This window comes from Apis cerana, linkage group LG1, assembly GCF_029169275.1.
Source record: "Apis cerana isolate GH-2021 linkage group LG1, AcerK_1.0, whole genome shotgun sequence".
NCBI classification, from domain to species: domain Eukaryota; kingdom Metazoa; phylum Arthropoda; class Insecta; order Hymenoptera; family Apidae; genus Apis; species Apis cerana.
Window position 1 is genome coordinate 11,975,140 of NC_083852.1, and position 23,704 is coordinate 11,998,843.

A 23,704-nucleotide genomic window follows, 5' to 3' on the forward strand; every position below is an offset into this window, starting at 1 on the left:
AACCTAAACAAGGCATCGAAAATTTCATTCATTCAAATTCACCAACGAGAGAAAAGCTAATGAAAAGAAAAAAGGAAAGAAAATTATAAACAAATATATAAAAAGTCCGATACTTGAAAATTTTAATCGACAACAAGTAAAAGATACGAATCCACGTGTTGCCAAAGGGGGCCCTGTCCACCCTTGTATGCAACAGATATCCCATGCTGCACAATAGCGCCTCACCCACCCTCCTCCTTCATTTTCGTCGTTTTCTCGTTAACAATCGCACACGCTACGACCAGCTGACGCGTGCCAGCAACAGGAAATGAAACGGGCGCACCGGTTCCGTGTGATTCACGAATTCAAATATTCATGGCGGGGGTGCCACGGGGCGTTGCGAGCCGGCTGGCACCGATACAGCCGGTGGGAGGGAAAAAGAAGAAGAAGAAAAAAAAGAACGGGGGAGAAAGAAAGGGGGAAGGGAAGGGACGGTTGCGTTATCGGTGCCCTTTAATTTTCCTCTCGTTCCACCCGAGAAAATCCTTCACGGGGATAATTAAAGGCTGTCATTTCGCGGTTATATATATATATATTGTATATAACTCCGTCGATCGTCCACGAGGCGCGATCCTGTTCGATACGGAAAGCGTTTAATTTTGGGCGAACCGTTTCCAATAATCGTCCGCCACGACGGGAATCGAGGGGAACGTGAATTTTCTGGTGAATGGAAAACTCGCAAGTGGGGAGGAATGCTAGCCTTTTATTCGTGCACTGCCTCTATTCCTATGATACAGGATCGATTATTTATATATTTTTATATTTTATCTTTGGAATTGTTTTCGAACCGGTGATTTAATTTGGCCAGAAAGGGTGAAAGCAGTTCATTGAACCCGCCCCCTCCATCCCCCGGGCAACGAATACGAGTTTCGATCGCATGAATTTCGAGACGCGAAACCTTCAATTTGCATTATTCATTAGCAGGCCCTAATCAGCTCCGAATCCCCCATTAAGTTTGATTGAGCGTGTATCCCTCATTACTTAATATTCCGTGTTAATTCTAGCCCCGACAGTGACTGAGCCAATTCGTTAACTGTACCAACACGCCGAAATTGATAATTTCGATCGATAATCCGCCATAGATAATTTGCATTACGATAATCCTCTTTGAAGCAGGGAACGTGTAGAGGAACAAAATTCCTCCTTTCCCGCGGTTACATCGATCTTGAGCAGCCCCGATACGAGGATGACAATTTAAATAAACAATTTTTTTAAATTAAACGTCTCGTAATTTTGAGTTTTGACAAAATTAAAATACGTTTAATACGAATTGACGTTAAATCGCTTGCAATTAATCGCATCCAAATGTATCGATATTCTGCATAAACTCGATACATAACAAAGTAAAACGAATATTGGAATATATATATATATGTGGAATAACATTTGCAGTTTTAATATTTGCACATTTTAACACGCCTTACAAATATTAACTTTACTTTAAATATCGTTAGAGGAAAAATGGTAATGCGAGGTTCGTCCTCCGATAAAACCAATATTGAAGTGATATCCGTTGTCGAAATTCCGCGATACGGAACATTTACAACTCGGAAAAGATGACACGAGATTAGAGGCGGGAGAATTTCAAACGCATTGCGCATCAAATCTCCACTTTATCTCATCACTCTCCACTGTTATATCTACATATTGATCACTTTCCCGAAAAATCAAACCCGTGTGCAGGTTACACGCACGAGTCGTGGATCAACCACGAGGAGCCGCCGAAGTACGCGACGCTACGCTCGGCCGCGGAGCTGGCCCGACCCGTGGTACCGTCCCCTCCGCCCCCCCAGGAGCTGGCTGCAGTGGTGACCGGGTCCAGCCTGCACCAACCGCACCCAGCCCCAACGACGACCCCGTCGGCCACGTCGTTGAGCCTGCCCCCGAGGAAAAGCCTCTCGATGTGTTTCACCAGCACGGGGACGGCGCTCTCGTTGCCCCCCAAGAAGAAGGACATATACCGGCCCTACAGCCTCCAGCCGACGTCCGAGATCCGCACGTCGGCCGAGGAGGACCTGTCCGCCGCGCAGGCGATCCTCGACCTGAGCGCGTCACCGGCTGCGCCCACCCACTCTGTCTTCATTCACACTTTGTCGCCGCCGCCGCCGCCGCCTCCGCCGCCGCAGACAGCGCCGGCGAACGGCCAGCTGCAGGCTGCACAGCTACAGCCGCCGCCGACCGCTCAGCCCATCCCCGTGTCCGTGCTCGTGCCGGTGCCCAGCTCGCAGACCAACCAGCTGCGGCAACAGGAGCAAACGCCTCAGCCCCAATCGCCGGCCACCGCGGAGACGAATGCGAACAGCTGCACTGGCGGGAGAGATGGGTGAGCAATTCTCTATTAACACAGAAAGAAATACGATTGTACAGGTTGTTCTATTGAATATATACGAGGAATAAGTATACGAGCCTCTCTTTCGAAACGTGTTTATTAAACGAGTTGTTCGTCGGTTGTAGACGAGTAGGTATGTAACGATTGTCAAGATGTATTTTGGCTACAGAACCAGCAGCAGCGGAAGCAAGACGGTGGCGTACACGTACGAGGCGTTCTTCGTGTCGGACGGCCGGTCGAAGCGTCGAAGCGCGAACACGAACGGGGCCGCGGTGCCGGACAAGGAGGCAGCGCAGCCGGACAGGCCGAAGTTCACGTGCACGGAGTGCGGCAAGCAATACGCGACCTCCTCGAACCTGTCCCGGCACAAGCAGACGCACCGAAGCCTCGATTCCCAATCGGCGAAGAAGTGCATCCACTGCGGCAAGGCGTACGTCAGCATGCCGGCGCTGGCCATGCACGTGCTCACTCATAAGCTGGCCCACAGCTGCGGCGTCTGCGGCAAGATGTTCTCCAGGCCTTGGCTGCTGCAAGGCCACCTGAGAAGTCACACGGGCGAGAAGCCTTACGGGTGCGCGCACTGCGGCAAAGCGTTCGCCGACCGCTCCAACCTCCGCGCCCACATGCAGACCCATTCCGCGGACAAGAACTACGAGTGCTCCAGGTGCCACAAGACCTTCGCCCTCAAGTCTTATCTGAACAAGCACCTCGAGTCCGCCTGTCTACGCGATGACGAGATACCGCCGCCGCCGCAGCAGCAGCAGCAACAAGCGGGAGCCACGAACGGTAATAACAATAACGCGACGACGCAACACCAGCAGAGCAACAATCGTAGTTTGTAGCAGCGCTTCGACGACAGCAAGAAGGCTACGACCAGGCGTCTCGACGCCATGGCGAGGGAGAGCTAGCGGTTGTTCCCGGCGACACCTGGTTAACACCGGGGTATACACGAACGAGATCGTCGATGGGGATGAAGGGAAGAGGAAATGGAGAGAGGGAGGAAAAAAGAAAATAAAGGTTTGCCGTAGGTTTTAAGTAGAAAAGTGCCAGTAGAGAAAAATGGAGGATAATAGAGAGAAGTAACCGAATGGTAGTGTTGTAGAAGGAGTAAGAGAGAGAGAGAGAAAGAGAGAGAGCGAGAGAGAGAGAGAAAGAAAGGGAGAGAGAAAGAGAGAGAGAGTGGAAAATGTCGGTTTCTTAAATAATGTCTAACATTGATAAAAACGTCCAATAATGTTAAGTCTTAAAAAAAAAGAAAAAAACGAGCAGAAAGAGAGAGAGAGAGGAAAAAAGAAAAGAAACGAAACGACGAAGGAAAATAAGAGGGAACGATAAACGAGAAAGGAAAAGAAAATAAGAAACGAGAACAAAGAACACGTCGAACGGTGACGTCCACACTGCAGTCTAGTCACTCTAGTCGATTATACTTAATACATTATGATATTATATTATTATATATTATATATTATATTATATTATATTATTACATATATAGTATATATTTACTAGCGCGTACGATTCTAGTCGCGAGCTCGTTACGGAGACACACTATTTATTGATACTTAGCTGCCTAAATGAGATAAAGAAAAATGAAATTCTTCGAGGATTAAAAAATACAATAATACACGTATATATATATATGTATACAAATTTAATATATATATATATGTATACAAGAAATCACGGGGGATACCCACATACACACACACACACACACATATACAGATACACACATCATTGATCGATGATCAAGGACGAGATTTTCGATTCTTCTTCTATCTTCACTCCCCCGCGAAATCGTGTAATCGGCGTCCTGATCGAGCAACCTTTTCAGAAACGATCCAAAGTATAAGATTCGTCGTTCGTCGAAACGCACGGTCGTGATCGGACGACTTCTTCGATCGACCCTCCCCCATGTTCCTTTTTCGATGGCTCCTTCATTGGGCCGTCATTACACGCTCGATCAGAGAGGTGTCGATCCTCGATCGATACTCTCGATGGAAGCGGCGGTGCAGGCCTGTACGTTTCGTTCGACGACGAGGAAATCCGCTCGTGTAACGTATTCTAATTTTGATTAATTCTTGGCGGTCGTTCGATGGCCATTTTTAACGATGGTGGTGGATATATTATATTAAATTGATCAAACTTTTATTTGAAGATATTATTGGATATCATGATACAGCTTAACAATTAAGATAATTGAGAAAAGAGTTTATCAGAATTTTAGACGAGTAAATGTTAATGTCTGCAATGTTAAATTTGAAATTTGCGAGAGAGTAAATTTTACGTTCACATTTACATGAAAAAGTTCAAATATCCGCGAGAGATAAATAATCGATAATCCGAAACAGATCTCTATTACGTGTCCTTGTCCGCCATCATTATTTCATCGACACGTTTTATGTCGTGTAAAATTTTTTCACCCTCGTGAATGATAGCATTCTCACCTTTTCAAATATTTAATCCCATCAATCGCCTCGTTATTTTTACCTCGCACGGGGAGCGCGAACGTTCTCGTGAATGATAAAGAAGGAAGGGAAATAAAGAGGAAAAAAAGTCATCGACAGTCATACGCGGCATAGAACGTGTTAACGACACGTGGACATCGACCGAATCGCCTCGAGGCCGTCGCAATATTTTCTCAGCGTCGTTACACGATCGGTTATACATATGTATGCGAGCATCGAAACAAGGTAAAATTTTCATCGCGTTCGCACGCGTATACACGTATACACCCTCGATCGAAAGTTTCAGAACATTTGGCTCGAAATTGGAAAAATTAAGTGACTTTTGAACAGATATATCGTTCGATTCGACTGGAAAGAAAGAAAGAAAAAAAAGAAACAATTTAAAATTTACAACGAAAAATCGCGTGTTTTTATCGAAAAATGTTTCGACACTTTTGAACGAGAGCTACATACACACGAGTATATTCATAAGAATACACAAACACGACAAGAAACGCGTTACACGTAATATTTAGAGCAGATTCGAGTAATAGATGCGTAACATTGTTATACACATATTTTATAGAAGCAATATAATGAGTAAGAAAAAAAAAAAAAAGTAATAATGACGACGCGTACGGTCAAAAGCAATGTTTCGACACAACGAATTATATAATTATACATATAGAGGCGAACATCGAAGTTTAACGTGATGGAATAACGATGATTTGCTTCGGCATAAAATTTTTTCGATCGTCTTAACCACGCTCTTCCATCTTTCGCGATATTCGTTCAAATATTGGCGCCAAAATTCTCGCCGGATTTCGCAATTCGAAAAAATTCATTGTTCCTCCCTTATTTAAAATAGAAGCAATATTTTTTACCAAGGACAACATTTAGAATTGTTTAACGCGAGAAAGATATTAAGTTTCTCTGAATATTCGAATATTTATCGATCTCTCGAAACAAAATGAAACTTGACGGCTATAAAATTTTTAATTTCTACAATAAAACAATCCATATTATTTGCATAAATGGCAAAATGGCAATAAATCGTAATAAATATCAAAATTAATGAATATCTATATAAGATAAAATTAGAAAAATTGCAAATCATTTGCATAATATGTATCGTACGATAAACAGTAATAGTGTTAAAAATGCTAAAAATTTTTCACACATGAGTTTCTTAACTAAAAAAAAAAAATAAAATAAATAAAAAATAAAAAAAAGTCGACGCAAATTTTTTAGACAATTCGACAAATCGAACGTTTATCGATTCGATCGCGAGAGCAATTAATAGTGGCTTCGTGGTTTGCCTTTATTAGCTTCTAATATTTTTCAAACGAATACATCGTGTAATTTAAGCTTCGTGCAACGAGTGGAACACCAATTCTAGTCTTAAAATCTTCTTTCTTAAATATTGTATATTTTATATAACGAACAACGACCTCTTTGCTCCGAAATATAAGATATAGAATTAGTATTATAGATCGTGTAAAATTTTGATTCTATAAGCAACGCAACGACGACGGTTATACATCGAAATTCGTAAATATTTTATCGTAAATTTAAATTCTTTCGAAAAAAAGAAGAAAGAAAAAAAAGAGATATTTCGAGACAACGAAAAGGGAGTAACAACGAAATCCGGTTGAAAAAAAATTCTCCGCCTCATTCGACCAACTTTTCCTTCGAAAGCGAGCAACGATTACAGCGCGCCGAATTATTGCCGAGAGAATAACGAGAAAAAAAAACACGAGAAGAAAAAAGAAAGAAATAGAAAAGCACGGTTTGAAAGAAAAAGGAACGGAAATACACGCGAAACAGGATCGCGAGAGAACAAAAAAAAAAAAGAGAGAAGAGCGTGGATCATTGCCAGCTCGGGAAGAGTTGGCGCGACGATCCAACGAGTCCTTTTATAATAATTATTGCCGACAAATAATTACCGCGTTGCATGTACAGAGTAGCCGACCTCACCGCCAAAACAGTTTAAAAAAAAAAAAGAAGCAAAAATGGTAAAAAAAAAAAAAAAATTAATAATAATCGCGAGAAAAAAAAACGAAAGAAACGAAGCACCGGAGACACAGAGAAACGCATAACACGCATACACACATACACACACACACACACATATACATTCATGTCTTGTACTATACTCATTTTTCATTTTGCATAGCAGCTTGAAAGGTCGACGTTGGACTCGTTCTAGGAGAGATTTTTCCCCAGGGAGAATCTTTCCTCCAAACGGATCCAACGATCGAGCCACGCGAGAAATCGATCGATCCCAAAGGCTTTTCCCTGCCCCTCCCCCCTCTCATTATCACAAATGATGACGGTTTATTTCGCGAATAATTCCATAAAAATTCTGTGTACCGCGTGCAATGATCGCGTACTTACGAACGTAGAGCAATAAAACCCTAAGCAATACTAATCAATTAACGAATTAACGAGTTAATTAACGAGAAACGAGTAAAATGAAATTAGTAAGTCGGTTCGGGTAGAGAGCAGAAACATTTTTAAAGAAGAGAATAAGATAAAAAGAACAAAAAAAAAAAAATTATGAATTAACAAAGTGCACCGTTTGACGCGTGTTTGTTGATTTGATCGATTGAAAAAAAAAAAAAGAAAGAAAGAAAGAAAGAAAGAAAGAAAGAAAAGGATGATATGCGTGAGAATAAATAAAAAAAATATATATATATAAAATACAAAGAAATTAAAAAAAAAGGGGAGGGAAAGAGCGCGAACAAATAGATTGATCCGCTTCTTTCCCATTCCTCCACTTTGCTTTCGATCAGAGAATCTTTGACCACCGGCACTAATCGTCTCTCGGTTTTTAGCCACCGATTTTCATTGTTCTTTCTTGATTACGTATAATATATTTATTTTTTGCGAATTGTTATCAGTATTATTATTATTATTATTATTATTATTATTATTATTAACGTTTGCTGCATTATCGTATTTATTATTGTCATCGGTATTTATTATATTTATTATTATTATTATTATTATTATTATTATCATTATTATTATTATTAATATCGTGTACTTTATTTATCCTTATATTAATTCATCTTATTGCGTTCCTCTTGTTATTGTTGTGCATGATCGATACAGCTATTATCACTGGTGATAATACTGTTACTAATAATATTCCATTCTATCGTCATCATTTTTCTATTATAATTATCGTTTTTTTCCTTTTATATATATATGTATGTATATATGTATATATATTTATATATACATACATACATAGGGTGGGTTGCTCGCATCGAAAAATGGCTTCGATAGATGACTTTGAAAATAATAATAAAAAAAAAATAAATAAATAAATTCTATAAACACATATGATTTATTTGGCCTTGTTCTCGAGTTACAGTGAATTTTATGAAATGATTCTATCGAAAGATTCCATTGCGAAAAAATTGAAAGATTTCCAAAATAACAAATAACAATTGGAAAGGAAAATTGAACAATCAATGATGAAACATTTTTCAAATTTCGAATATATCATTTTCTTCGGAACATCTCTTGAATGAAGATAAGATGAAATGTATTAAAAAAGAAAAAAATATTGATGTATGTTTACATGAATTTTTTATTTCTTTTTATTTTAAATTCATCCATCGAAGCGAAACCCTGTATATATTATATATATATACATATGTATATACGTATACATATATATTGTTACTGATTGCTGATACAACGATTCGATACAACGATCAGTATCGTTAAATAGCATCGCGCAACGAAAAGAAATTTGTTCAAAAAAGGGAAAACGAGGTACATGCTATTTCCATTTCTTTTTTTCCCCCTTAAGTATTTTCTCGCGTCCATTAGTAACAATAAAATGCAATATGAAATATTATTCCGCTAAGACTAAGTTTTTGTTCACGACATAATATGTCATTGGTTGACAATTGAATTTCTGGTGATCATATAGAACACAGAGTCACGAATTTTCGGTTTGATCGAGGCGGAAACTATACACGACACGTTTAAAGGCTGATAATAGCTTAGTTTTGTGAATTTCATATTTTAAAATTTCAGTATTTCAGTATTTCGAAAAATATGTATTTTTATATTCGGTTTGTAGAAAGGAAATATTTTCCTAAAAAAAAAAGACGTGGAATTATATGCTTTTAGTGATAAGTTTCAATTATTTTTTATGCAAAGATAATTGATATGATCGAAAAAAAATAGAAGCGATAACGATATTTATGTTTCGAATTGAAAGAAAATATTCAGATTGAAAAATTTGAAAAATTTTGCAAGTTCAGAAAATTAAAAAAAAATTTGATATCGATATTATGTTATATCTAGTGTGCATAGAAATTAAATAACTTAAGGATCAACATTTCTTTAAATATATTATATAAGTTCTAAATAAATAATTTAACCAGATCTATAAAATAAGTATCACTATGAAAATATTAAAAATATTACGAAATTTCCGAACAATCGACATTTCCACGATTTATAAGATCTATAGATATCAAGAAATAAAAAATTGAAAATTGTAGATAAATAAGTCTTTTTTTTTTAAATATTTAAAGCAAAATGGAATGATCTCCAATTAAATTGGCCGATGATAATAAAAAATAATATCGAGCGAATTGGATGCAAATATTCGACTGGACTTCCGAGTTCGTTACTGGAAATTGCACCGGTTCGTTACGGAAGTCTCACGGACAATTAAACTATTTTAATTGACCAACCAGCGAGACCATTTCACGTTTGTCGTAACTTCACGGTGTTATTAACAGCCGAAAGCGATTCTCGAACTAATTAAGAGTTCTTTCCACCGTGCCGTGGAAAATTCAGCCTCTGTTTTCCCTCGGCCTTATTGCTACTGTCGAGAAAAATAATCGTTAATCTGTCTCTTTTCCTAAAAAGAACCATTTGTTTTCGACGGAAACAGTTAATTACTAAAATGCCAGAAGCAATAAATGTATTTTTTTTCCACTTTGTAAAACGATTAAAGGTCTTTCTGATCTGTGAGTCCTTTTTTTCGGTGAAATATTTTTTTAATTAATCATTATACATACCTAACATACAGACATTTCTATATAATAATTATTTTAAAATAAAGAAATCTACTTCTTTTAAATTATTTAAAAAATATATTTAAAAAATTTCGAATTGAGGTTTTGTTTTACTTATATTCGTTATAAGCTTGGAATGGGCTTAAAGAATTTTGTTTTAGCAGAAATTAAATTCTGTATATTATTATTTTTGTAGCATTGTAGCTGTCCTATTTTATTCGCATTATTTATTTTTCACTTTCATCCTTGATGCTTCCACGGCAGAGTGAGTCAGATAATGTTGGCCAATTCTCAGAAATTCATGGATCATATATCTAGTCTTAAGCTGTTATGATACATAACTTGCTGTTGCAAGGACGATTCGAACTTATAACGAATAAACATCATGGATTCAGATATTACCTTTAGTTATATTAGAATATTTAATTTTTAAAAATTAAATTACTTTTTTTAAAAATGTTCTCTAAATTATTATAGCAAAATTTACGAAGAAAAAGTTAACTAATTACTGATCGAGAATCTTACAATTCTTGAAAAAGCTTCCGCTTCGATGCAAAACCTCGAATTCCTTACTTTTCACGATGTACATCACGAAATCAAAAATAACGCCTAATGATCGAACAATACGTTTCAGTAATAGTTTTAAAGATCATAGCTTGCAACAGTATTTTTCATATCGAATTAATTTAAAGAACAAAGAAACACCTTTGTCACACATCTGTGTCGCGCATCGATATTCAATTATTTTCGAACGAAAATACGATTTAACAATAAAAATGTAAAAAATAGATTTGACGAGTTTAGATTTAAAATAGAAGTTGTTAGAAATGAAAATACTGTTCTGGCCAAAATAATAGTTTTCCTCGTGAGTCAATATCTTCGTTTTATTTTGTTTAAAAAGACTCGTCTTGCCCAAAGTGAAACAAAAAAGAAAAAGTGCGCATAACTCATAAATAATATATTCTGTACATAAATACGTACGTATATATCTATACATTGCGTAAATATTTAGTGCATATATAAAAATTTCCTAAACTACGTTTTAAAAAAATAACATTTACGCAAGAAAACACAACTATATACTTAATTAGATAATTCTATCATATAACTCTGTAACTCGTAATTAGTCTAATCTTCCTCTAATTAAAAGCGAAATATTCTTCACTTATCTCTACTCGCTTTTGATACTTGCTCGATTGAACAGCACCATGTTTGTTCGCTGGAACAGCAATAGTTCAGTTCATTTGGAAATTTTGAAAATACAATATATTTACTATCGATTATATATTATTAAAAAATATTAGTTACATATAGGAAAAGATAATAATAATAATAATACGATCATAATATTATTATGAATTTTGAATCTTTATAAATATCATACGTATAATAAGACGATGGAAGAATATAATTTCTTCCATTTTTTCTATCGTATATTTAATTAATTTTATCACTCGTATCATTTCTTTATTAAATATTAAAACGTTATATTTCTATTAATATAATATTTTCCACGAATAGAATTTATCATCTCTCAAAATCGACGGATTGAAGATGAGTCCGTCATAACTATTGCTGCTTCCAGCTTTCTTCTGTCCGTGTCTCCTCGACTGGCCGTGTTATTTCTTCTGCTCCTATCTCAAATGTCTGTGCACTTTGCGAATTTCTATCTAAGGCTGAAATCTTTGCCGTGTCTATTTCCTATCTCCCTCGAGTGACGATTTTCTCGATTAATAACCAACGAGAACTTCAATTACATTCGTCTGACTTTCTAGGTGAATCAAAAAAACTTCTAAATGAAGTATTCAGATAATCGATATATATTGTTAACATTTCAAGATTTTCGACATCCTAAAAATAATCAATATATATTGTTAATATATTATCATTGAACTTTTACAAGAACATCGTACGTAAAACTGATCAATATACACATTCGATTTATGCATATTGTTAATATAATATTGATAATATTAATAAATATTTATACTTGAATATTGAATATTGAGAGTCGAATATTGAGAATTTTGAAATATTAAAATATAATTAATCGTCTGAATGCTCTTTAACTATAAGCACGTCGTATCGTTCATAATTTCTTGTCTCGACTATTATTGTTTATATCATTATTAATTTTAACAATCAGCAAACATTTTTACGAAGGATAAATTGAGTATTCCACGTGAATAAATATTATGTTTTATAAGTAATTTCAGTAAATTATTAATTTCGAAAGTTCACGTGCACTATCGGATTAAATAATGATAAATAACTTCCTTACGATTGCATGATCATGCAACAAGCTCGGTAATTAAATTTAATTCGTTCATCTAACGATTCTCCATAACTGCAAACGATCTATATAACCAATTCTAATCGATTTCGATTTTCTCATTTCCTTTATTATACATATTTTATTTATGACTCTGATTTATAGAGGAAAGTTATAGAAAAAAAAAATTCAACAACAATTCTACAATATTATAACAATTAAATTTAATTGGAAACGCTATTATACATTTGAAACGATTTCGACGAGCTTCCTCGTTTTCTACATCGTAATTTATTCTGATTTTCCTTCGAGTTTCCAAAATACAAGACCAATCAAGAACTCCTTTAAGATGTCTATCGAACGAATATCTCGAATATATTCAACCAAAGACTAGGAGAATACTTCGCACGGTTATTACCAATTCTTAGAAACTTTGAACTTCAAAAGCTTTCACGCAATCTCTCCTCTGACTCATGGCTACGAAACTATATCTCGATCTTTGCTGTATAGTAATAGTAATGGTCGAACGAACAGTGTCGATGAAAGCAGGTGGAACACAAGTTAACATTAAGTGAATCTTGTCTTGTTAGACTGACGCGAAATAAGCAACGCGAACACATTGTGGGAACACATTTCGTCGCTCGTTTTACTCGTATAGTTTACGGTATCGTACCAAGAGAGAACGAGGGAGGAGGATCGAATGAGAGCAAGAAATTGCGATTGCAATGCTAGTGAATACCATTTCTGCTACGTTTCAAGAACGAAACCCTCGTATCCGAGATAGTATCGTTCGTATTATATAGAGTGACGCGTTACGGTTGTCAAAAAAATTTTATTTATTAATAATATATCAGAGAGTAACATGAACGACAACATGGACGCGTCGCGTTTTGTAATCCTTCCAATAAGAGCCTTGACAATTTTTTAACTATTCGTTAGTTGCCTTAGTATAAGCAAAGAAAAATGAAAAAAAAAAAGAAAATGAGGGAGAAAAGGAAATTAGATGGAGAGGGAAACGGAGAAGAAAGGTGAACGAATGCTCCCCCGGCCCCAATTTCATGTGATCCCCGCACACGATTATATTGTAGTTGGTGCCGGTGTTTCTCTAACTGCAATACGTGATAATTTCAGTTGAACGAATATTTATTTCCCATTTGGAAAAGTAGTGTAGATAGTTCAAAATATATAAAGTTGAGAGGGAGAAATATGTATTATTACAATATATGACCATCTGGCAGACCATTTTTATTGCAATACCAATACGTTCCAAAACGAATCGGATACTCATATACACGCGCGACCCTATCGGTTGCAGTACGAGTGAGCCAATGATGTTCCTGGTTCGAACCGCGCCCATGGCTCGTTCAGTGAACGTAACTTTGTATGTATATTTGTAGAACAGAGAATACGAATCGAACGCCTGAATCTTCAAATGAACATTAAACGCGCGTCCTTTATCTAATATAATATAATAATATACACGCAATATAGGGATAGTTGATAACATAGTGTACACAGTTATGATATATATATAATATATTATTATACATAATATATTTTATATATTCCGATGAAACATAAACGGTAAATTTATGTAAGGGAACTGTAGCTTTCGCCAACGTGACTTTCGTGTAAGACATGGACTTACTACCTTGAACCACGCATAAGAAACACCAATCCCTTCCATACATCTCGACAGATATATTCGTATTATATATAGGAATCGAGAATGCAACCTCGTTTTGCAGCAGATTCGAGGAGGCCGAGTACCTTAGACTCCGTCGATGATAATAAAATGCGCTTAATAGCACGATGTCACTTAGAGAACGATGTGTTCAGGATCTAGTTCTAGCATTAAGTACGCATGTACACAACAAAGTAGCTACCGTAAACGTGTTTCTTACGATCAATTCATACCTTCTCGACAAATTTTATTTTTGCCGGATATCGTTCGCGCTTGCGTTTTCGATTTGTTTTCACTTTCGTTATTATACCGATTATTCTCGAATCGAAGATGTACGCAAAGAAAGAAACATATTCGAAAATATTTATCATTGAAGACGATAATGAATTATTAAATTGAATTATTGAATAAATTTTTTAAACTTACCAATATTGATGGTAATGGTGACATGAAGGTCCTGTTGCAAAATGGCCGATAAACTAATTTTTCTGCAAGTAGAAATTTAATCAATATATTAATGATATTATAAATATAAAAAATATGTTTTAAAAAGTAAAATTATACGATTATAAATGATATTTATCATATGATGATTATGTAAGATTTATTTTCTTTCATGAATAATATTTCACAAAGTAAATTAAAGAACATGTATCGAAGTAGACAAATAATATACATATATATGACAGAATGTATCAGGAAATATAAATAAAAAATGTAAATATATTTATTTCTTATCGAGATCGTGATACATCATTATTTATGATACGTAATTATTTTAATGATATTTGAATATGTTTCACGTGAATAATCGATTACAACAAATTCGCCAATAAAATAAGAATAGTTTCTTTCCCGCCATTATCAACAGAAATACAGTGCAACCAGTAGTTTAAACATCAATCATTGTAATAAATTATCGTAAACTTACCTAAAAAGTCAACATGCGTGCATTTTCGATGATATTGTAGATATTAATAACACAAAATTTAACACCATTGTTATAATATAAAAAAAATCAATCTCGTTACAACAAACCGCCAAAGATTATTCGGCTTAGTTCCTTATTCATCGCGCCACCTGCAAACCGTCGAGGACTATAAAGTTATATAGATTACGCACGTATGCATAAGTTTGAATATCGAAGCGCGATCGTGCAACGGCATCTTTTTTTCTCTTTTGAAAAGTCGAAGAAATAGAAAAATACAAAAAGCCCGGAACACGAAAAAACGAAGTAAAAAATAAAGATAAAGAAAGAAAGAAACGATTCTATTTTATATTTAAAAAAATGAAATATGAAAAATAATTTCATTAAATTTTTTAAAAATACGACGAATGAGAACAGTTGCGTAATAAATCCGATCGCTCACGCACATTTTTGATGCATAAAAATAATATATTATATACACTATATACATTCATAGTATATGCACATATGCATTAGCGAATTAACAAAACTCGCCTAATTATTGTCTATTATGGATTAATTATATTATTATTTATTTTTTTGTTATCGATTTTTTCATTCGATTGCATATGTTTTTCTTTAGTTTCTCTTTCTCCGCGTTCTATAGTGTAAATAAGAACCGTATAGGGACGATGTAACGATGTAAAAGAATTAGTAAAGTAAAATAGTAGCAGTATCAAAGGTGAAACTTTAAAGCATATAGTATATATTAGAGTCTCATGAGACGAGATACACTATAAAATAAGTAATGTTATACTGGCGAGAACTGGGTTCCCAGTTGGGCCAATATTCGATAAATATCGGCGTGAAGGATCTAGTTATTTTTTCTTTATCTTTTTAGTTCGTTCGTGATCGCGTGATGATCGTTGCTTTTCTCAGGAGATGAAAGCCTGTCTCGACGTGACATTGCTCGGATTCGTTGGTTGAGAGAACCAAGTAATTAATTTAATTTTCTTCGTATAAACGTGTGTAATAAAACCATTTGTACATATGTACTTACTTTCATATGTTTTCCCAGTTTCTTGGAATATTTTAACAAAATTTTAAAAGTTGTGAATCATTTGAATACTATATTTTAAACAGAAAATTGTTACACATGTAAAAATTCAATTCATAGTAATAATTATGAACATGATTAACGATGTACGCATATATATATATATAAATACATGTACATAAATATCAAATATGATCGTTTAATGTGTAATGTACATCAATAGTAATTTCAATCGTAGTCTTGTTAATACAGAATATAATATGTTTTTTATTAATTTGATAAAGATTATTAAGTTGATATATTATTTTTAGAAAAATTTAAAAATAATTTAACCAGTATTGAAATATTTCTTTTTATTTGACTGAAACTGGGATAACAACATATGAATTTCACGCATAATCCTTAAATACTGATTGCATCCAGTGACCTACATTCCAGTAGATTCCTAACCTAATATTGCAAATAAATGACATAATGCAAAGGTAACGTATATAAAATCGATATATTCTTGCATTTTCACACAAATATTGAGAATAAATTTCGAATTGTAGGTTTGAATGTTATACTTGATCATAAGCTTAAATTTGAAATTGGCGATCGCTTTAATGTCGAGATCAAAGGATCGTAGATAGTTGGATGCAACGAAATATTGGGTTGGAAAATCTTAATGAAGGGAACCTGATGGGTAATCAAATTTATTAAAAACTTCACAAGGAACATCTAAAGTATTTTTGTTATAATTTTATAAATTTTTGTTAAAAATAATTTATGTTCTGTTTAGAAAGGATATATAATTGAAAAAGATGATTAAGAATATTGGAAGAGAAAAAAATTTAATTGAATTTATATCTAAAAATGATGATTCAGCTGTTCGTAAAAACTGCATGGTGGACATCAATTTCGTGAATTATCGCGTGCAAATCTTTCATTTACATAAACGTGTTGAAAAAATAAGAAAGATTGCACGCAACTTTACAGCAATAACGCTCAAGCACGAGATTAAATGGCTACTTGTGTAACCACATTTATGTCGTCGATGTTTAATGTTTGTGGAACAAGAAAATTAGTAAAAAAAAAAAATTATGTATTAAATGTTCAATTATACTTGGTGTAATATTCAATAAGAAAATAAGAAAACATGTCAATAATATTATTATATGGAACGTAAACGCTATGTTTTTTAAATTAAAACGACTGGACCACTCGGACGATCGTCGAAGCGGTAGTAAACGGTGTTGTTCCTGGCGCTTCGACGCGAGCTCAAAGATGAAAACGTGATACATTAATTTCGCTGATAAATTAACGATTCGGCTCATGTCTGATAGTAGAACTAGTCATACGTACTCCAGTCAAGACAAAAGCAATACTCGAATATAGAATAATTTTTCATATGTAATGTCCATGAGTATGTACAAATATTTGAACACCTTTATGTATGAAAACTTCGATAATTGACCATATTCGATGACAAGATTACACGTTGCGAGTGAAGTTTATAACTCAATAAATGCTCAAAACTCATGAATATCAAATATGTAAAAGAAAAAAAAAATTATTGATCGATATCTAGAAAAGAAATAACATAATCTTCTTTAGATTGATTTAACGAAAAATTATGTATATACATAAAATGACCCTTAATGTGAGAAAAAATTTTATGTATTGAAAAATACATTTTGAATAAAGGAGAAATTTAAATGTATATACAGTTCATTCCACAATGAATGGAATGAAATGCTCAATGGCAATTAAAAAGAATATGAGAATTTGAGCATCTTGTTGAGTCATTGTCACAAAATTATCTACTTAAGCAATAACACATTACCCCACGTAATAATCATTTAAAAAAATGACTCCAGGTTCCCATGAAACTTGTTCTATGCATGGCATAACCTGATAATAAAAGGCCAACTATAAAATGCGCGCGATCAATCGATCAGGATTGCTCAAGAACTAGAAACGAGTCAATAACGAGTCAATAAATTCGTAAGTCTCGTTAGTTTAATTAGACATTATAGCAAGCTAACCATTTATATAGCAGTGATATTAAGTACAAATAAAAAAAAAAAAGGAAGAACGAAAATAAAAAAAAAATTGTAAAATTTCGTAGACAACAAATGCAACTATGTTAGTCGAATGTCATTTTCTTCGCTCTTCGATGTTCGCGCGCATTTTCGATCGATAAAAAGAATCGGATAAAAAAGTGATCGTCAAAGATATCACGTCGATTATTAAGAACAAAGTATTTTATATTATACCATTGCACGAAGAGTTCAATTTAGTAGGAATCTACTGATGATCACTTTTTTCGTACTTCTCGTATTACACGAAATTTCTCTCTATGACTCTCACTGTTCACTGTACTTTCTACTTCGTCTGCGACCTATATGCGTACGAGAAACATCTCGGTTGCAAAATCTGCAAAGCGTTCGCAATTAATAATTAAACTTTAACAAACATATATGTACACACGTAGGCGCATTGAGTGTAATGACACTAGTGTTTTGTGGACGTAGAAATTTTGTTATAATTTATTTCTTATATGGATGGTAAAAGTATTGAAACTGGAAGAAAGTTTTTTTGTTCTTTATTTATCGAAAAAAAGATTGAATTTTTCGATTTTATTTTGACTTGAATTGAATTTTATTTATTTATTTTTTTCATTTATTTTATTTCATCAAGATGAGGAATAAACATTTGGATCAAGTTTTTAATTGGAATACGAATGCTCTGTAAAGTAAGTACGAATTACTACGTCCGGAAACAGGTGCGAAAATGTAACAGCAGCCTCTCGCTCGAAATTCTTCTATCTATCGTTATATCTTTTCCTATTTCTACTTCTACTTTCCGTTTTCATATAGCTCTATTCTCTTCTACCAACTAACGTATTATTGTATTACATCCTCTCAAAACGTGAAATATCTCCTATTTATTACCATATCAAAGCGACTATGTAAAGACTTGGTAGAAGTTAAGAGACACGTAATTGTTCTCATATTTCCTTCAACCTGCTTTCAATTCCTTCTGTCACTGTCTCGATACCTTTTTATATATTGTCAAAAGAATTCCGTTAACGAAGATGATTCGATCGATTCTTCGTTAAGATGATAGGCGTGAATTTTGATTCGATTTCGTAATGTTTTTTAGCTTTTAAGAAACGATTGTCTAAACACAAATGTCTGTTTTTAAAGCTGCAAGCTTTTCTTATCGAAAAAAAGGAGCCTTTTAAGGTTGATAAACAAATTTGTTGTTTTGGAATAGTATATGAGCGAGAGAAAGAGAGAAAGAGCGAGCGTAAGAAGAGTGAAACGAGAGAGAGAGAGAAAGAGAAAGAGAGAAAGGGAGAGAAAATGAGAAAGAATGAGGAAAGAGAGAAAGAGAGGGAGAGAAAGAGCAAGAGAAAGAGGAGAACGAAGAAAAAAGTGCCTATATACATCAGTAAAATTATTCATTAGCGTGTATTTATGCGTTTCAACGAGTACGGACAGTGTCAATTACAGGTTTGAAAAAAAAAAAAGCAAACAAGATACATACGTGATGAAAACGAAAGATATGAGCAAGAAATACGACGAAGCAATATCGAGCGATGATCCGAGATTACAAACGCTTGCGAGTACCAATTATTAACAACGACTACGACGATGACGATAATGATTGCGAACTATGATTACTATTTATTGTTATTATTGATTGCGAACCTAAATTAATGAGCTAATCGCCGTGGGGTGTCGCTCGGGTTTCATTAGGATGCGTAGATGGCGTTTCAAGACAAATGTTTTTTTGCGATCAATGTCGAGATAAATACGAAAGACAATGAAACAAACAGTTAGAAAACTAAAATTATACCGTGGAAAGCAATTTAACGTATTAACATTTATCGTGTATATTATCATTTGGAAGTTTGCTTGAAAATTACGTTTTTTTACGTCTGAAAAAAAAAAAAAACATCGTTATTTCATTCGAAAAATCGTGCTTCCAAAGCATCGCCGTGTATCCTTATGAGCTCGTACGCCGCAAACCACGGTGTTAGGGACGGATGTGATATAAGGTGAACCTTAATCTTACCTATAACGCATATAGATATTGATATTGTATGCATTGTGATAGTATCCTCGAGGAAAAAAAAAAGAGAACAACACACACCAATCTAAAAAAACAACAGCAACAGAAAAGAACAAACCGCCTAAAAAAAAAAAAAAAAATAATCCCTGCCTCCTCTAAAGTGCGACTGATATTTACAGGATATTGTTCCAATTGGATGCTCCCAAGGAAGCCGGGGTATTCAAAAGCAATAACTTCGTAGGCGGTCGCGGATCCTCGATGAGGTACCTTTGCGACCGATTAATATAAATAATAATAACGGCGCAGAAAAAAAAATAATAAATAAATAGGCCGAGTGAATTTTTAACCTTAATAATTTTAATTGTAATGATGACTTAGTGGCGCAGGATCACACACAAGGACGTACAAGTCTGGATCACACTCGGAACACGTGTACACACACATATACACATTTACACAAATGTAGTGAATAATTATTTGCTACTCGTTACGATAATAAGCTAATCGAGAAAATAAGAGAGAATAATTTAGCGAGGATGAAAATTGAGAGAGAAAGAGAGAGAGAGAGAGAGAGAAAGAGGAAAACGGACGCGTGAAAGAGGAGCAAGAAATGGTAGAAATAGTGTAGTGAACATTTATACACGAGCGCCTAAGCACGTGCGCACCCATCCACATAGCCACGTACATACAGTGACACACACTATACAGTGAGCCTAATAAACGATTTAGTAAGAGTTATTATTATAATTAAAAGAAAGAAAAAGAAAAAAAAAAGAAAAAAAAAGAAAGAAAGAAAGAAAGAAAAGACGAGGAGACTAGCGATGGCTTTTATAAGATGAAGTAATAAGACGCAGCGCAACAAACGCGCATCACTGGTTACATTGATATACATAAATCTATTATATATATATAAATATATATATATTATATACATAAAAAAATATTATATATATATTATAGTATTCGAACTTTAGTTCGAAGAAAATAGCAACGGTACGACGAGTGAGTAGGGAGCGCAAAAATAATACTAAAGTTCTGTCGTAAAGATCGAAGAAAAAGTGAGCGTGTGTGAATGAATGAATGAATGAATGTGTGCGTGCGTGCGCGTGTGCGTGAGAGAGAGAGAGGGAAATATGGAGTGAACGTAGTAAAAAAGAAGAGAAAAGAAAAGAATAATAATAACGGAAAGAACGAAGGAGTAGAGAAGTAAATGGAAAAAAGAAAAAGAAAAAAAAAATAATTGCGCAGGTATCCATATTTTATAGCTTTTACGTAAGAAATTAAAACCGTACACACGCAGAACGCGAAGTTAACTATATATATTTATATAGATACGTTGACACGGTATTACCGATGAAATTATTATCGAATTACTGATAGGGTTGGCGTTATACACGATGATTTATCGCTTCGATGATTACGCGTCGTTCGCGTTATTCGAACTAAATCCACGAGGACGTGAATCCACGAGATATGTACGAGGAAGAAAAAAAGAAAAAATACGAAAACCACTGTTATTTAACGCGTACATAATATGTACATGGCGATTTACTTTTACCATAGCTAAGCTACTGTCATCACTATCGTTCTTTACAACTAGTTTTATTTCGACTCCATTATTATTCCCGTTATCGACGATGTTATTATTTATTACCATTTATCGTAAATGTCAACGATTGAACGACGACGAAGAGATTACCAGTTACATTATATCTATTAACGGAAAAAAAAAAATAATAATAATAATAATTATACCTTGCATGACTACGTAGGGCTATACTGCCGCCGAAGCAATACAAAGAGCAATATAGAGTTAAAAAAAAAAAAAGGTAATTAACAAGAATTAAAGGTAAACTAAAGGTAAACGATATTAATAGCCGCGGAGAAAAAATGCCGTAGGTATATTATACATTAAAGACTCGACACTTAACACTTGATCAACACTATATAAACACACACACACACACACACACACACATATATATATAATATATATAATACGTACATATATACCATTACAGAGAACACGTATAAATACAAATACATACAGAAGATTACACGTACACATACAGAACAACACGCCACCAGGTGGATACACTATGTATGGTCATTAATTTATTCTGACCGTAGTGCTAATTGTACTTAGCATTTACGTAGATGACACTAATTGCCTAGGTCGACCAGCTCGTCCGGGGTTCCTGTTGCCGTGCGCGTTACACCCTCCTCCGATCAACTCCCCTCCCCTCCCCTCCCCTCACCTTCCACCGGTTTATTTCCTTCCCGCGACGAGGAAGCCATGATGTCGTCGTCGCGGTGTAATTTCCTACCGCGTGATGCCGCCGAACGGCAAGGGCGAGAACCCTGGTCGATCAAATTTCGCCTAATAATGAAATAACAAAAGAAAAAAAAAACGGTAGTGATATAGAGATTATTCGTAGAAACGCTAATGTATTTCACTCGGTGCCTGTGACAGCTAAGCTCGCTATCTGTTCAAGAACGAGATGATTGACAATACATTGTTGGATGGAGAGCAACGTATTCGAACCTGTTCACCTTCCGTTTCGATCGAAATATCTTATTTCGATTCGTATTAATTTCGAGAAGAAATTTAGTCCGGTTGAAGTGTAAAAATTATCGTTGAAAAATATTTTCTTTTTTTTTTTTCTTTTTTACAAACGATTCACATTCCAATTTTTCTTTTAATTTTTCTTATTCTCGCTCCACCGTATCGGAATATTTCCAGTTTGTTTCTCAGGATCGACAACACGTTCGATCGACTACGATAAGGCTGTTCACGGGTACCACCTGGAACACGTAGTATTAGCATGGTGTGAAAACGATAGTGACGCTAGATGAATTAGCTTTAAGCTTCTTTCTCGCTAAGAGGGAATCTATTATTATAATAACGATATTTACATACATTTGTATTATTTGTAAACTAGCGCTAATACAAAACTCCAATTTGTGCATCGACACGCGAAACAAGAAGAGAGCCCCGTTTCCCTGAAACCCTTATTCCTGAACCCACGAAGCCCAGACGAACGAGTCAAACGAAATCGAAGAAAAAAGAAAAAAGAAAAAAAAAAGAAAAAAAAAAAAAGAAAAAAACGGAAAAAAAAGAAGGAAATGGAAAATAAACTCCCGCCCTTGTTCCTGTTCCGCTCGTTCGAACGGACAACCGTTTTCTAATGAAATGTGAAAAAAAAAAAATGAAGAATCATTAAAAAGAACACCAGAATACTTTCGTTTCTCCGTTCCAGTTTGTAATTTTTCGCTCTGTAACGTCTCTCGTCTATTATATGTATCTTCTCTCTCTGTAATATCGGGCCTTTTCCTCCAAACGAAGTAAAATAAAATAAAAAAAAAAAAAAAAGATGAAGGGAAAAATGTGAAAAAAAAGAGAAAAATAAATGACGAAGATGAAGAAGAACACGGAATAAGAGAACACGAACTTTACCTATCCTGACATGCTTCTCATAGTGTTGGATGGTAACGTTACAAGACAAAAGGGAATAAAACGTTAATTGAGCATTGTTATCTATGTAATACAACATAGGATGTTTTGTATTATATTTTCATAATAAATAGACACGTAGAAAAAGACGTATTAACCATACCAGCGTTATTTCTTTACTTTCCATCTTCTCTGTCCTTGTAAAAGTTCCTCGTTTGAATATACTCTATTCGTTACATTTATTTTTTTCTAGAATTCAGACTTTTAAAAGATCGATATTTCTTATTCACACAGTTTATTTCTAACGGAATATAAATAATGAAATTTATTATCACATTTATGGCACAAATGTTTTTTCTCTCACAATTGAAATTAATAAATATACCAATGAAACAATTTATT

At 34.6% G+C, this 23,704-nt stretch overlaps 1 protein-coding gene across 1 annotated transcript in view; it reads left to right on the top strand.

The window, feature by feature from the left end:
• The window catches only part of LOC108001631 (protein snail), a 33,357-nt gene extending 9,893 nt beyond the window's left edge, over window positions 1-23,464 (top strand). Inside the window, exons 2-3 of the mRNA XM_017062708.3 lie at window positions 1,723-2,362; window positions 2,538-23,464. Of these exons, the coding sequence (XP_016918197.1) occupies window positions 1,723-2,362; window positions 2,538-3,210 (1,313 nt within the window). The 3' untranslated portion in view covers window positions 3,211-23,464. The remainder of the gene's footprint in view (window positions 1-1,722; window positions 2,363-2,537) is intronic.
• Window positions 23,465-23,704: the final 240 nt, after the last annotated feature.